At 40.5% G+C, this 14344-nt stretch overlaps 1 protein-coding gene across 1 annotated transcript; it reads left to right on the top strand.

Moving 5' to 3' along the window:
* Positions 1 to 341: 341 nt before the first annotated feature.
* Positions 342 to 5334, top strand: LOC119647121. Its single transcript, XM_038047907.1, has 6 exons — positions 342 to 549; positions 670 to 817; positions 871 to 1189; positions 4431 to 4513; positions 4578 to 4878; positions 4966 to 5334. Exons 1-6 carry the CDS (start codon positions 486 to 488, stop codon positions 5248 to 5250), a joined length of 1200 nt encoding a protein of 399 aa, XP_037903835.1. The 5' UTR covers positions 342 to 485; the 3' UTR covers positions 5251 to 5334.
* The last annotated feature ends 9010 nt before the right edge of the window (positions 5335 to 14344 follow it).

Raw genomic sequence — 14344 nt, 5'->3', positions numbered from 1 at the left:
CGTAATAAATACGTCGTAATAAATGCCTTCTAACGTATTCTTAATAGACTCCCGCAAGAAGAATTTACAAGTAAGGTGCCAAGCTTCGGAAGCTTATGATCAGGGTTTCAGTATCAATGATTAAGCAATACCGATCAGAAATCTACCTCCATTGTACAAATTATCAGAAAAACTTTCCAGAAAAAGCATATATATACGAAAATACTTGCAAAATCACCAGACGCAACGAAAATAATCTGAATAATCAAAGTCTAATCTGAAATTATTAGAATGCAATCTTAATTTGCCACGAAAGTGATAAGAAATTCCTTGGCTTTGGTTTATAATATCATTCTACTCACCATTTCTTTTTGATTGAAGTATTATTCAATGGTCACTCCCAAGTACAATGAGATAATAATACTTTGGCTAAAATAGATAGGCAACTGCTGGCACTCCTATTTAGCGTTTTAGTGAAGCATCTGAATTATAGTTTTATCGGAAAAATGGTCAGATTGCTTTTATTTACTGTGTTGGCTGTGAATTTTTATATAATCGGTGTTTTAGCAGGTAAATATTATCGTTTTCAAAATGAACAACTGCTTGTGTTATTTAAATTTAAATGATATAGTATAATCAGAAAAAATAAGAAAATGTGAATTTTAGTTGAAAGTCAATCTTTTTTTCTAGAAACATGCACACTTAAGTTCAATAAAGCCAAACCAGGACTGTTCACAGCAAAAGTCGACAAAAATGACATAATACAAGATCCACAGAAAGGTTTTATCAAATTCGACAGCTCTTCTGGGTTGGATACCTATTGCAGCACTGGCTTCAGGTATTTCTAATTCCTTCGGTATATCTTCCGAATAAATATTTTTCTATCTTCAGAAATTATGCAGCAATAACCACGTCCAAATTGGTATACCAGCTAAAATTCACTTGCTCCGCCGGCAGTCTCATGTACCAAACTCCTGAGGGTACAAGCATGGAATTAGCCAACAATGATGGTAATCTTTTGTGTGAGGATGAGGCGCAATATTATATCCAGACTGTTCAGTATTGCAAAAACACTGGACTCGTTTATGGATTCAATGTTGGGAATACGACCTCAATTTCGTTTGCCGAGATTTGCTATGATCTCAAAAATTATAGGGCAGAATTTGTGCATTATGTTGCTGGAGTCCGAACTAAGTTAGTAGACAATCAGGTAAGCAAAGCTAGATATTCCAGGTGGGCTGAGAAGTTCGTAAGTTTTGATTTTACTATTCAATATATGCAATGATTATAGCATTCTTACAATTTTTATAGTACGATTTATCTTTAGTCTCAAAATAAGCCTCAATTTCGGCGATTACCTCCTCATCGGCCCAGAATTTCTTTCCAGCGAACATTCTCTTGAGGTCTGAGAACAGGAAAAAATTGTTGGGGGCTAGATCTAGAGAATACGGTGCATGCGGAAGCAATTCGAAGCCCAATTCACGCAACTTTGTCTTGATGAAATAGTACTTCCTTTTTGTTCAAATGGGGCCTTTTTCCTCGATCGCTTCATTTAAACTCCCTTCTCAGGATAGTCGATGAATATTATACCATGCGCATCTCAAAATACTGATGCATGGACTTGCCAGCCGACCGTTGCGTCTCTGCACGCTTTGAAGTCGGTTCACCACGTACAGTCCACTCAAATGAAGATCGTTTTGATTCTGGTGTGATATAATGCAGCCATGTTTCGTCCATTGTCATATATTAACGCATAAATTCGGGTTTTTATGGAGGAAGAGTTTCAAACACCGCTCAGAATCGTCCACTTGTTGGTTTTGGTCGATTGTGAGTTCGCGCAGCATCCACTTTGAACAGAGCTTCCGTATACCCAAACATTCATGCACGGTATGCCCAACACGTTCCTCTGATATCTTTAGAGCCTTAGATCAACTTCACTTTGCGGTCAAAACTATTTTGTAGACTTTTTGATTTTCGTCGGTAACAGCTTATTTGAGGCGTTCACTGCGTGCATCGCCCTCTGTGATTGTTTCGCCTCGTTTAAACTTAGCTTACCACTTCTCAACCGTTGATTTTCCTGGTGTAAAGTCCAAATAATGTTTATCATGCCAAGCCTTGGCTCCAACAATATTCTTTTTTGCCAAAAAGCAATGTTTTATTAACACACGCGATTCTTTTGAGAGTTGTGGGGTCCTAAGTCCGCATCAACTTAATGCTGGACCGGACCATATGGGGAGCAACTTACTCCCTCTTTTTTGGTCCACGGACTTAGCACCCAAACTTTAAAAAAATGTCAGGTGATGACGGCTTTACGGTTTCTTACCAGGGCAGAGGCAAATCGTCAGAGGCTGCCTCACTTCTGCCCTAGGAGCAGCGTAACCGCCGTGTTCTGCGAATTATATAAAGGAGCACTCAACATCTGCGAACCGCTTTACCCACGCTGCTCCCAGGGCAGAGGAGAAGCAGCGTCTTACGGTTGCCTCCGCCCTGGTAAGAAACAGTAAAGCCGTCATCGCCTGACACGAAATTCCTTTTTACCCATTGTCTTCAAACTAACAAAAGTTGTTGTTTTTTGTTTGTCCTCTGGAACCCGGCAGGCTAACAGTCCAAACAAGATCTGATACTACCCACGAAGTCCACGGCTGATGGCAGGCACTTAGCCTATGTTGCCATAAACACACTATCAATTATGGGGGAAAACAGCCAAACACAAATTTAATAAAACAAATAAAACAAATTTAATTTTGTGTAAAACAAAGCCTTATTAAAATCGATTCACTGTCTGTCTGTCACACGCACTTTTCTCCAAAACAGCTAAACCGAACCGACCGAAATTTGGTGGACAGATGGGAACTATGAAATCTCACGTATACAGCGAGTAACACAAATTTAGGTGGAGTTTAATGAAGGGCTCCCCATACATGCAATGGAGGGATGTAAATTTTTTTTTAATAAATTTTTCCGAAACTGACTTTAGTTTTGGCGTGACAAAGTACCTGAGTAAGGAGTCAAAATGTACGCGCTTAAGGTGAGACAGGACTCATTTGCCATGTGACTACCCAACCCAAAAATCCCGAAAAAATCAGGCAAGTGCACTTAGATGAAATCTAGGCCTCAAAATATATCCAATTCCGATCTCTACTCAAATAAACTTACGAGTAGTATATTACCAACTTTTGAAATTTACTGAAAAACACCCCCTTAAATTCTTCCTAGGGCTACCAAATTTTGCATTTCCTAATAATATTAAATTCAGAGTGCGAAGCGTATGAGGTTTACTATTATCAATACAGGGCTTTCCGACAAATGATTTATTTAAATTGCTTTCTAAAAAATTGAGGCAATGAAATTTTTAGCTATATGACATGTCATGCATTCATCACTCTTCACATCTTCTTCTTTTTTTCAGCCTTTGCCCCATTTACAAGCAGGGTCGGTCACTCGTGATCGGTTTCGCCATTTTATTTGATCAAATGCATGATCTGGATATAATCGCGAGGCTCTTAAACGGATATCCTCATTTCGGATATGATCAAAACGTGTCACGCCACTAGTCCAATGCAACATCTTCGTCTCCATTACTGTAAGACAGCGTTCATTGTCTTTTATAGTCGGCCAACACTCAAAACTATAGAGAGCGGCAGACGGACGACATTGTGGTAAATTTTAGATTTGAAATGTTCGCTGATACGTCGATCACAAAGAACACCCGTTGTGGAAAGTCACTTTATTCAGGTCGGGTTAATGCGTGAAGCAATTCTATTACATAGTTCTCTATTGACTGATAACATTGACCCGAGATATTTTAATCACTCAGTTCTGGGCAGGTTACTGACACGGACAGAACTGAGAGATTTAAATATCTCGAGTCAATCCTACCAGCCAATGGAGAACTACGTTATGTTTCTCATGTAGAGTAACACAAAACCTTTTATACCTGAAGCGTAAAGCTTTGCCAGTACTGATGTAGTCACCCAGACTTTTGGATCTAGCATTAAAATCCCCAGTGAAGTGCACATTGTTATATTTCCCACAAAAAGTGAGGAGCCTACCAAAGGCCGTGTTGAATTCCCTATTAGGGATACTCCGAGGGAGATAGAATGACACGATCACGAAATTAGAAGTGGGGTTGAGTGTCTCAGCTATGACAATATTATAATCTAAAGCATAGTGGCGAAACGAACAAACTAACAAAAGTTGTTTCGCTCAAAATGCTCTATCAATAAAGTAATAGTTTGACAGTTTGTCAAATTAGTATAGGTATCTGTTGAAGGTTAGGGTTAACTAAAAATCATATGTATTTAACACTAGTAGTGCCATCATGTGTTAGCCTACGAACCAGTAAATGTGTTCGTTGAAATCCAAAAGTTAAACTCCTTTTTCTATAATATAATAATTTATTAAATTTGCAGCTTTTCTTACTTAGTGATCCTTTTCGTTGTTTCTTTTAGTTCGATTTCAATCCTAACAACAGCACAAAATCCTTTCCTGCCTTCAAATCTTATACAACTGACGACAAGATCTTCCTAGAAGAGTGAGTACAACCACTACTACCCTCTACAAGTTTTGTATTTTCAAGGAATTCTTTGCCGGATTAGGTATAAAAATTTACCAGTAGCACTCCGCATGAAAGCGGCCAACTATGCTAATTTAATGACTTCTCGGATAGCTAATTTGATTCCCGTTGAACAAATAGCTGGCATCATGGAGCCATATGTGTCGAGCTTCCGGAATATGGGTGCAATTGCATGGTGGAGCAACCTCTTGGATTACAATTGGCGACAACTACAGTATCTTATCAGAGACTTATCACAAGTGGGCTGGTATGAAGTATATGCGGGATTTTCAGACGAAGTTGCGCTCCCCTCCGAAGGTCGAAATTTATCATTCACTTATGAGGTAAGTGATAACTTTAGGGGGTGATGCCTGATAAATTCGTAGAATGATGTATTTGCGTCTTTATTATTCAAATTCGTTTCGTTTTAGGTATCAATATCACCGCTCCAAACACTTAGCAGAAGCATTCCTTTATACGTTTGGAATTATGTGAAAAAAGGTGATAACAAGGATTCCGGGGTGGTTATTATCGGGGTGAATTCACCATTCTTCTCCAACGAAGCAAAGGAGGCAGTATTCTGCCAAGATATTTGCGATAAGATTTCATGGATGAATCCACTGAAAAATACCAGGAAATTTGCGACTATGGGATACATTTTTTGCTGTCATCCGCAAGATGTCAAGACAAGATTAACTGGATTTCCACTAATTTAAAGATATTTTGGAAAAATTGCAGTGAATTTGGTAGTTTTTAAATTTTCGTTAGAAATCGACTTATCGCAATTTTTTAATATTAAAGTAAATTGAGTATGTCAGAAAAATTTGTCTTTCTAGATTATGTAGAATAATCTGCTTCTCCAATCTATTTCCTTTACCATTTATTATCCTCATCGCGTGCTCTTTGAGCTTATCAATAATCTAATGCCACTGTTAGTGACCAACATGGTCTTTTATGTAAACCACCTGATCACTTAAAATTCATAGACAAAAGCAAATTATAAAGTTAATTGGATATGAATTTTCCTCACAAGATTTCCTATCTGCTGACCTAAAGCCACTCGTGTTGAATTTGTTGGGGATATCTCTTTGTCGTGTTTTTTGTAGACCTTCACTTTGTATCTACTCAGGGAATCTTAGATCATTTGCTATTGTCGCTTTAAAGATAAGTAAAGAACATTTGATAGTATTCCGTAAAAACTTCTCTGAAATTGGACTGAATTTGATTGATGGGTTCAAATCTGACTCTGTCATGGATATTTGTGTTCGCCTTTATGCTGTCACGCTACTGCATATGTATTAGTAGCACAGAATTAAGAGTGATGATAATGGCGGTCGAATGGTAATATAGGTCCCAGGGCGAAGCGAGGATTGCCGTGACTAAAAACAGGACAAATTGTACCAGCTGGTCCTCCAGGTTGGTTGTTAGGCAGGGCTGACAATCCTACATGAAAAACCAAAGTTGCGAACCCGCATTAAGAGCCCCGGACAGGATGGATTTCAAAACGACGAACCCGGGAATGAAAACGGAACAACGATTTTTCCATTTTATTATGGAACGTGCGCTCCTGTACAGAGAAGGAACTGCTCAGCGTTGCAAGAGATACGCTACACAAGGACTGATTTTCTAGAGAAGTGCCACTACATCATATATTATAGCGGCCATCCAGTAAACCATGTGCTTGGACTAAAAACAGAACTTGCTCTTACCGGCTTTGAAAACATAGGCGAACGGCTATGCACACTGCATTGGTGAGGCAAATTTAGAAATATAAGCCTTGAAAAATGCTGCTACCACCAAGCATTGAATTATAGTCAAATTGGCTAAGTATAAAGACTAACAGCCAGGTCGTGGCATGATAAAATTCGGTACACGAACGAAATTGATAAAACTGACTAGGGTGACCTTGACCAATACGCGTGACCAAATAAAAGCTGCAGGATCACTCTCAAGACCACTCAACATCAACAACGGTCTAAGCCCTATCATGCGTCCTCTTTAACCTGGCCCTGGTGATTCGCGATGCATATGTCAGTGCAAGAGGTGCCATCCTGTTCAAGTCCACCCACCTACTGGCCTATGCTGATGATATCGACATCATAGGAAGAACAACCCGCGACGTACATACTACTTTCATCTAAATCGGCGCGAGATCTCGGGTTACATATTAATGAAGGCAATACGAAGTACATGGTGGTAACGTTGGCGCCAAAGAAGAAAGAACTAACAACATCTAATTGCACTGGTCACTGGAGACTACAACTTTGAGACTGTTAAAAGTTTTTCCTACCTAGGCTCGAAAATCACAACCGATAACATCTACGATTATGAAGTCCGCGCACGGTTGTTGGGTGCCAACAGAGCCTATTTCGGATTACAAAAACTGTTTTGCTCGAAACGCCTTACCATAGAGTCTAGCTCTTACTATACAAGACTATGATCCTACCAGTTCTTATGTATTCCTCGGAGACCTGTGTTCTTAGCAAGAAAAATTGCGAACTCTTCGCCGTGTTCAAAAGAAAAATCCTCTGAAGAATTTTTCGCCCCCTACATGAGGATGGATGATTCCGTAGCCTACATAACGACGAAATCTATGATGATCGTCTGGTTGTGAATAAAATCCCGCTCAATAAGTTGCGATTGGCAGGTCACTTAATGCAAGCGCAATATCTATGGCATACCCTGCCTGAGATGGAGGAATGACGTAGGTCAGGACGCCAGACAGCTTTTAGGGAAAACCGAGGTGCCTGTCGGTTTTTATGCGAGGCCCAATAATTCGATATCCGCAAAAGCTATCTAGCGTCCTCGCCTACATCATCTATCTATTCCAACTGGGGCATGGTCCGCAACGTCTTCTTTTCCTATCATAGATATTGCCCTTACAGACTTTCCGGGCTGAATCATCATCACCCATACGGATTAAATGACCCGCCCACCATAACCTATTGAGTCGGATTTTATTCGCAACCAGACCAGACCATGGTATCACTTAAAAATTTTGCCGTTATGTAGGTTAGGTCATCGTCTTAGGGTCCTTTAGGGGGCCAAAAATTCTTCGGAAGATTCTTCTCTAAAACGTGTCCAAGAGATCGCAGTTTTTAGGAGGAGGAGGAATACATTATGACTGGCAAGATCATTGTTCTGTACAGTAAGAGCTTTGGTGAGACGTTTTGTTTTCGGAGGATGAACATCGAGGTGGATAAGGGGCTGGGGCCAAGTATGTTTGAAGTTCTATCAACGATAACGTTCTTCAGCTGTTTGTAAAGATAACTTGTCAATGTTTCATATCCAGAACCTCCGTAAGCTACGGCTAATGCGGCACCCATTTTGCCCTTATAGGTATTACGGAGGAGTCTGTTACAGATGGCTTCAGTATTCATTCTCACTTGATCGTCTGGGAGGATTCGGGGTGGTATTGTTATTCGAGCTCAGAGCGCCTTGCCAACCAGATAGTGATCCGAGTCTGTATTACCACCCGTATGTAACACTCTTCAAAGCTGAGAGGTGGTGGCGTTCGAATTGTACATGGTCAATTTGGTTGAAAGTGGCGCCGTCTGGAGAAGTCCATGCATGTTTGTGGAGAAGCCCATGTATGTTTGTGGACTGCTTTCTGCGCAAACCAGGTGCTTCCAAAAACCATTTTGTGTGATCCGAAATATGTTATCATTGGTAGTTTTATGTGTGTGGGAACCGACGCGTCGGTTTTTTGGTCCTTTAAGAGCTTCGTTCAAAAACGGGTCATTATATAAAATTCATACTAGTGCGTGTGTCCACAACGGATCTAGAAAATATCCAAACAAACATGAAGATTCGCGTAACCCCAATCAGATAAACCAAAACGCGAGCTAAAACTTGTAAAATGAAAATAAAAAAAACAACGGCTCGACCGCGCGTGTGGACCCGGAAATTATCGGACCCAAATGCCACGATTGAGGGGGAAGATCCACGACGGATCACAGCCTCAATCCTTGCTTCTAGTGCCTCAAATCTTCAGGGAGGCACGGCCTTAGAGGTTCCCTGCCTTCCTTGACACCATCCGGCCATTATTTTGGAGGATGTCCCTACTTGGGAGTTTTGTGGGACTAAGGAGGATGAGAGGAGAAAGTGAAGAAAGTGAAACACCGAACGAAATAAGTCTAATAAAAAAGAAAATAGCGAAATTAACCAGAAGAATGAAAGAAATTCATGTGATTCAATAAATATGCGAAAAATCAAAGAAAACCAAAAATTACTTAACCAAAGAAAACTAACCAAAACGAGAATAATCAAAATGATTAATAAATTGATCACAACTCGCACAAAGTGCATGGCGGATGGCAGAGGATTTGATAATGAAAACAGACACTAGGGATCGAGAATTCAATCTTCCTTTTATCATATAGCCGCAAAGGCCCGTAGATCCGGAGACATCTGCAATCATCGACGAGACGTCAAGTTTTAAAGACAGACACAACAAACGGCGGCTGCCAAGGAAAGGACTAGAAATTATAGTCTCCAAGGTGGAAAAAGGAAGGGAGGTTTAGGAACACTTGCTTTCGGGGGAGAAAAGGCGTGAGACATAAAACTGGATGGGTGAAGGCATGTGTACGTAGAATATCATCCTAGCCCGGAACAAGGTCGACAATCTATTGATTCACTATCCGACACAACAAAACGAAGCTGTGAGCCAGAATAGGCTACCTTCCACGGAACTTGTAATGAAGATATTTTAGGCGTGAATGTAAGAAACGTCGGGCTCCACGTTGGCCGCCATTTGTAATGAACTACTGGGAGATTGAGATGGTCAAACAACTATCATGAATGGCTGGAATGGATATCACGGAAGGGAGGGAACCCCAAAGGCCGGACCTTCCTGAAGGTCGGAGGCAAATGAAACAAGGATTCAGGCTGTGATCCGTCGTGGATCTTCCCCACAGGGTCTAGAAATTTACGGTTCCACACGCGCGGCCGAGCCGTAGTTTTTTTATTTTCGGTTTTAGGTTTTTGAATATAGACATCTGAATCTTGTAGAATGGCACGTAAGGAATTGAAGCTCTCAAAGGACCCTCTCTCCACATTCCCTGGCCTGGCTAGCACAGAGGCATGCAAGCACGTGTCAAAAGAGCGTTCCGACGGAGCTTCAGTATTCGCAGGCGGAATTTCACGGTCAATTTCGCTAATGTTTTAGGTTGGGATAGCTCTTTCCTCTCGGTCTTCTCCGGCCACTCAAGATGGTCGTTAGACCATCACAATAACAGCGGAACTACTTTTTGGCTGACTAGGAAACCTACTCCGAGCACATGGTTTACGAGATGACTGCTAAAATTCATGGTTTAATGGTTCCTCTCCAGGAAACCGGTCCCTGTCCAGCGCATCCCTTGCATCGCTGTTACAGCTCCTTTTCTAGACAAGGGGCGCACGTTCCATGATAAAATGACCAAATTGTTAGTTCATTAGCCCCGGTAGTCGTTGTGTAATCCATCATGCCGGCGATCCTTCCGTGGCTCTGTAAATTTGGATTTCTATGTGGAGTTGTGTGCCCTACCCAACCCCCAGCCTGCAGGAGCAATTGGCACAATTTGCCCAGTTTTTCGGCGCGGGAGACTTGTCTTATTCTTCTCCCTTTTACCTTTTTATTAAGAAAGAACTCTTAGCGATTAAGACGTGGTAGTGGATATAGAATTTGGTGGTAAAGCTATTGGTGCTGGTTCAGCAGACGTTTTCCAGGTTTAATACACCATTGTGCGTACCAGTCGACGTTTTGCTCTGGGACCTACGCGTTGACCGAGCTGCAAGGGTAATTCCGATAAACGACAAAAGGAGCTTGCTTCTAGGATTTGGCAATTGCAGAACGCGCCCAGAAGTACGCAATTTTTTTGAGGACACTGATGATTTGTTTTGCTCTCCTCTTGCTTCTCCTGTAAAAGTACATCGCCCGAGTTACCAAAAAAGAAAGTTACTGATTTGCACTCCTAGCAAAATTAGGAAGGATGCTGAATCCTTTCTTCTCGAGATAGGAGTTGTATATGTCAAGATGGATCACACCAGCCTGAAACGAACAGCCTGCTAGTTGCGCTCTGCTGATTTTAGTCATCATCCTTACCAAGCGTGAGCTATCGTTCGCCGCCACGCAGTATTCACTTAGCACGTATGAAATATTTAACTTTTTAATTATCGGTTCGGTTCACATATATGTTGTACCATACCTGTATAGACAGTAAAGCCATCTTTTTTACATTAGGCATTGGAGTTAAATTTTAATCTCCTTTGATAGGAGAAAGTTCAGTTAATTAGAGGAATAATCTCGCCTGATGAAAGGTCAATATGTTGATTATGAATCCAAGCTATAAATCGACCGACAAATAAATGATTTCTTCATGACTGCTTCTCTCCACGGCTCACAAGGCATACCTTGCCTTCTACTTGCTATTCTCCAGCTCCCAGTAACACGGTCACATCAGAATGATATTGGCTGCAAACCCGAGCAAAGTTCAAATGCAGAATGCATTATAACGATTTCTCACAAAACCGAGCCGCTGCATGCTGTGATTGTTGATTAATTCTGATTTATGCTCCAACAACCTTATTATTATTATTTGGTTTCATCTCTTCATCACGCCCGATTTGCGGTGTGCCTCACGCCGCTCTCCGTCCTTCTATCACCTCCACTTGATATTTCCATGCAATTTATACTCGTTAAGTATTTATCGGTCTTTGGCTCCCAAGCCTTCTTACCTGTTTGCGGTTATTCTTATTACTATTAAAGGGTTTGCGCTAGAGGTCGAGCTACTTCTGGCTAAACGGAGAAGGTAAGAGAACTTACGTTTCTAGGTGAAATCAATTTCTTTCTTTTTTTGGTTGGTGCCAGCAACTACCATGGAAGTACGCTGATCTTAAATGATGCCGCCGACGAATTATTGAACAGAAGCCAAGTTTTCTCTTTTTCTTAATTTGTTGCTAATGATCATCGCATTTACCATTTTTTAAAATTGTGCGGCTTTGTTAATGTTGCGACGTATGATTATGTGGGTAAACCAGGAAAAGAGAGTTACCGTGCAAGAAGACCTTAGCATTGTCTTCCTACTAGGGTTGCACGAAATAGAAATGAAGGTACCGACACTAGTGCCAGTTCTTCCCCAAAACTGGTTCTGTCTTATGCCAAACATAGTCCAGCTACTCTCAGTTCATCCCCTAATTGCCTGACGGTCCGTACCTAGAATCCATTGAAGGTCCAAAATGCAATGGTAGCCCTTGACTCAAATATATATATATAAATATATGAATTATATATATATATTGCTGGAGGAATTCACTGAAATTTGAATTCATAATGGACGAATCATTCCATAAATTTCACAAATTGTTGAACTCAAACCGACAATCATGAAAGTAAGTCCTCTAAACATGAACATTATTTCAGAATGTAACCTTATTACGAAAGGTGAAACCACAGCTTTACCTTTTAATTAAGCTTCTGGTGTTATAAATGTGATTTTTGTTTGTATGGATCTTACGAAATTCAGGTTTTTTGTCAAAACTTTGAATTATCGAAATGAATGCCGACATTGCGTTGAAGAAAAAAGTGTGTTATTCGGTTTCTGCGTTCTCGTGGTGAAAAATGAACCTTCCATTTGTTTCCGAATTTTAATTCGATTGCTCCTCAATAATTTTGATCGCTGTTGCAAAAAAATTGTACGACCCCTTTAAATGGCCATTCATTTTGCGGTGTCCTGCTTATGGCTGTACGAGCCTTAGATATATCCATATAGTATATGCATATGTAGAAGACATGGACCTCCGGCATAAGTGGAAGTTGATGATAGTGATGCAGATAAAGTACTTGTTTTTTGGTTTATTTGAGCTTTTTATCATACCGTAAAGCATCCTATTCTATCCTGAAATAAATACCATTCACAAGAGATTTCATAACAGTTCATTCGCCTTAACATCAAAAGGTAGCGCTCTCATTTGTTTTTATCCCATTACCATTCATCGTTTTTGCAATATCAGTGCAAATTTAAATTAAATATTTACAAAACATTGATGACGACAGGAAATTCCTTTTTTCTTCTCGAGTAAATTATACCCTTTCGACTACTCGAAGGGCTTCTTTCTCTCTTGTTTGGTTCCTCATTTTATTATCAAATCAAAATCAGTGAACATTGCCGCATCATACGATCACATCGCAATAAAAAAGGACCCCTTCCCTATGCGGAAAAGTGTCATGTATACAAAAGGATGCCGCCATGCCGCCCGAAATCCTTTTGATCCTCAGCTCATGAACAAGGTGAAATGAAAAGATGCCGAAGCATGTCTTTTCGTCTTGTAGTCATGATTCTTTCATATAAGGAATAATGGTGAGTAGAAATGTATAAGGGCAAAAATCCGATCCTAATGGTAGGTACTTTATGAAAGGGTAGAAATAATTTCTTTAATCAAATTGAGAAAAGGTGTACAATGGAGGCTCATTCTATTGACCATCTTGAGGTGAACACCTTCTTGCGCAGTTGGCTATAACCCTTACGTTCATTCATTGGGTTACAATAGATGGAATCTCCGCCCTCATTGGAGTTCGAGGATATTTTTTCGGTATAATGATGGGGTAATCAGATGGTAAGTTTTTGATTATTGGTAGTTAATATAGGGTTAATAAGGTGACGATTGAGTTCGTTTCTTATTTGATATTTTTAAGAGAATACTTTCACCTGCATTTTTCGTTTATTTTTGCTGGGTTTATTGAAAAGTATTTTATTATCCGTGCTGTTTTTTTGCACGAACTTGCAGGAATTATTTGCCGTATCTTCATGAATGCAATATGTATCGACAAGGCAGATGTTAGTATCGCTAATTACATTACCAAAGAATAGAGGGTAAAATGATCTATTACTGGACTTTATTAAACTCAACATGTAGAATTTCATTTCCGTGGAATTGCCTTCAAAAAATTGCTGCGGTATTGGTGGAACAGTTAAAAATTGTTAGGAGAAATTCCAAAAAAATGACTAACCACCATTTTCAGTTTCTTCATGCAGATTCGGCATGCGCATTCTTCTTCTGCACTACATTTTGGTCCAAGCAGCACACTCTAGTATAGACTGACGGGGAATACTGCCCCCCGGGGGTCATCCTGTCTCTCTTCAATATGCCTCTCTTCGAGGCTGATACGTGGTTCTCCAGGAGCCAAGCCACTTGTCTACCAAAATCGTTAATGAGTGGTGATAGGCACACCCTGTAATTTGGTGACTGATACTATTAATAAAATGCTACGGATTTAGACTGGGGAGTCGAAAAACACCTCCCCTAATGCAGGGTGTCATGCGAACCGTGCCCATTGGATAGACTGCAGTCGGGGGTAACTAATTGTTTTCGAACGGATCCTCACTGATACCTGGTCGCCTCAGTGAGTAAGTTTGACCATACCGTATTACGGGTGGCTATAGCATGCCGTATGTACTAACCCCTATACTCGTGGGAATCAAATGAATACATGAATGGAAATAAAGAAAGATAAAACCAAACAAGCGGGACTCCGTAAAGAACACAAACTGACCAACCAGTCGGAGGAACATCTCCGAAACATTGAGAGTCAGGCGATCATACCCAGAAAGGAAAAGGTTGGGGTGTCAAGCAATCAACATTGGCGTACTGCGAGGATAACAACCAACAAAAACCACTGCCCAAAAAGCAGGCAAACGCAAATCCACGTCTGAAATCAATGTATCAGACGACCGGTAGTACCTGCGTTTTTTGAAGGAAGGCCTGAAACCAGAAGAGGCTCGCAAGAAAGCTCAGTACATAATGCTCCGTTTACGTCTGACATTACTCTCCAGA

Source organism: Hermetia illucens, chromosome 1 (genome assembly GCF_905115235.1).
Source record: "Hermetia illucens chromosome 1, iHerIll2.2.curated.20191125, whole genome shotgun sequence".
Taxonomy (NCBI): domain Eukaryota; kingdom Metazoa; phylum Arthropoda; class Insecta; order Diptera; family Stratiomyidae; genus Hermetia; species Hermetia illucens.
The sequence above is the reverse complement of the archived record's forward strand: the minus strand, read 5'-3'. Positions and strand labels throughout refer to the sequence as shown.

Coding starts and splice junctions, on each gene's coding strand:
- LOC119647121 (XM_038047907.1), top strand. CDS start 486: ATGGTCAGATTGCTTTTATTTACTGTGTTGGCTGTGAATTTTTATATA. Junction 818..870: donor TATTGCAGCACTGGCTTCAG/GTATTTCTAATT, acceptor TTCTATCTTCAG/AAATTATGCAGCAATAACCA. Junction 4,514..4,577: donor GACAAGATCTTCCTAGAAGA/GTGAGTACAACC, acceptor TTGCCGGATTAG/GTATAAAAATTTACCAGTAG.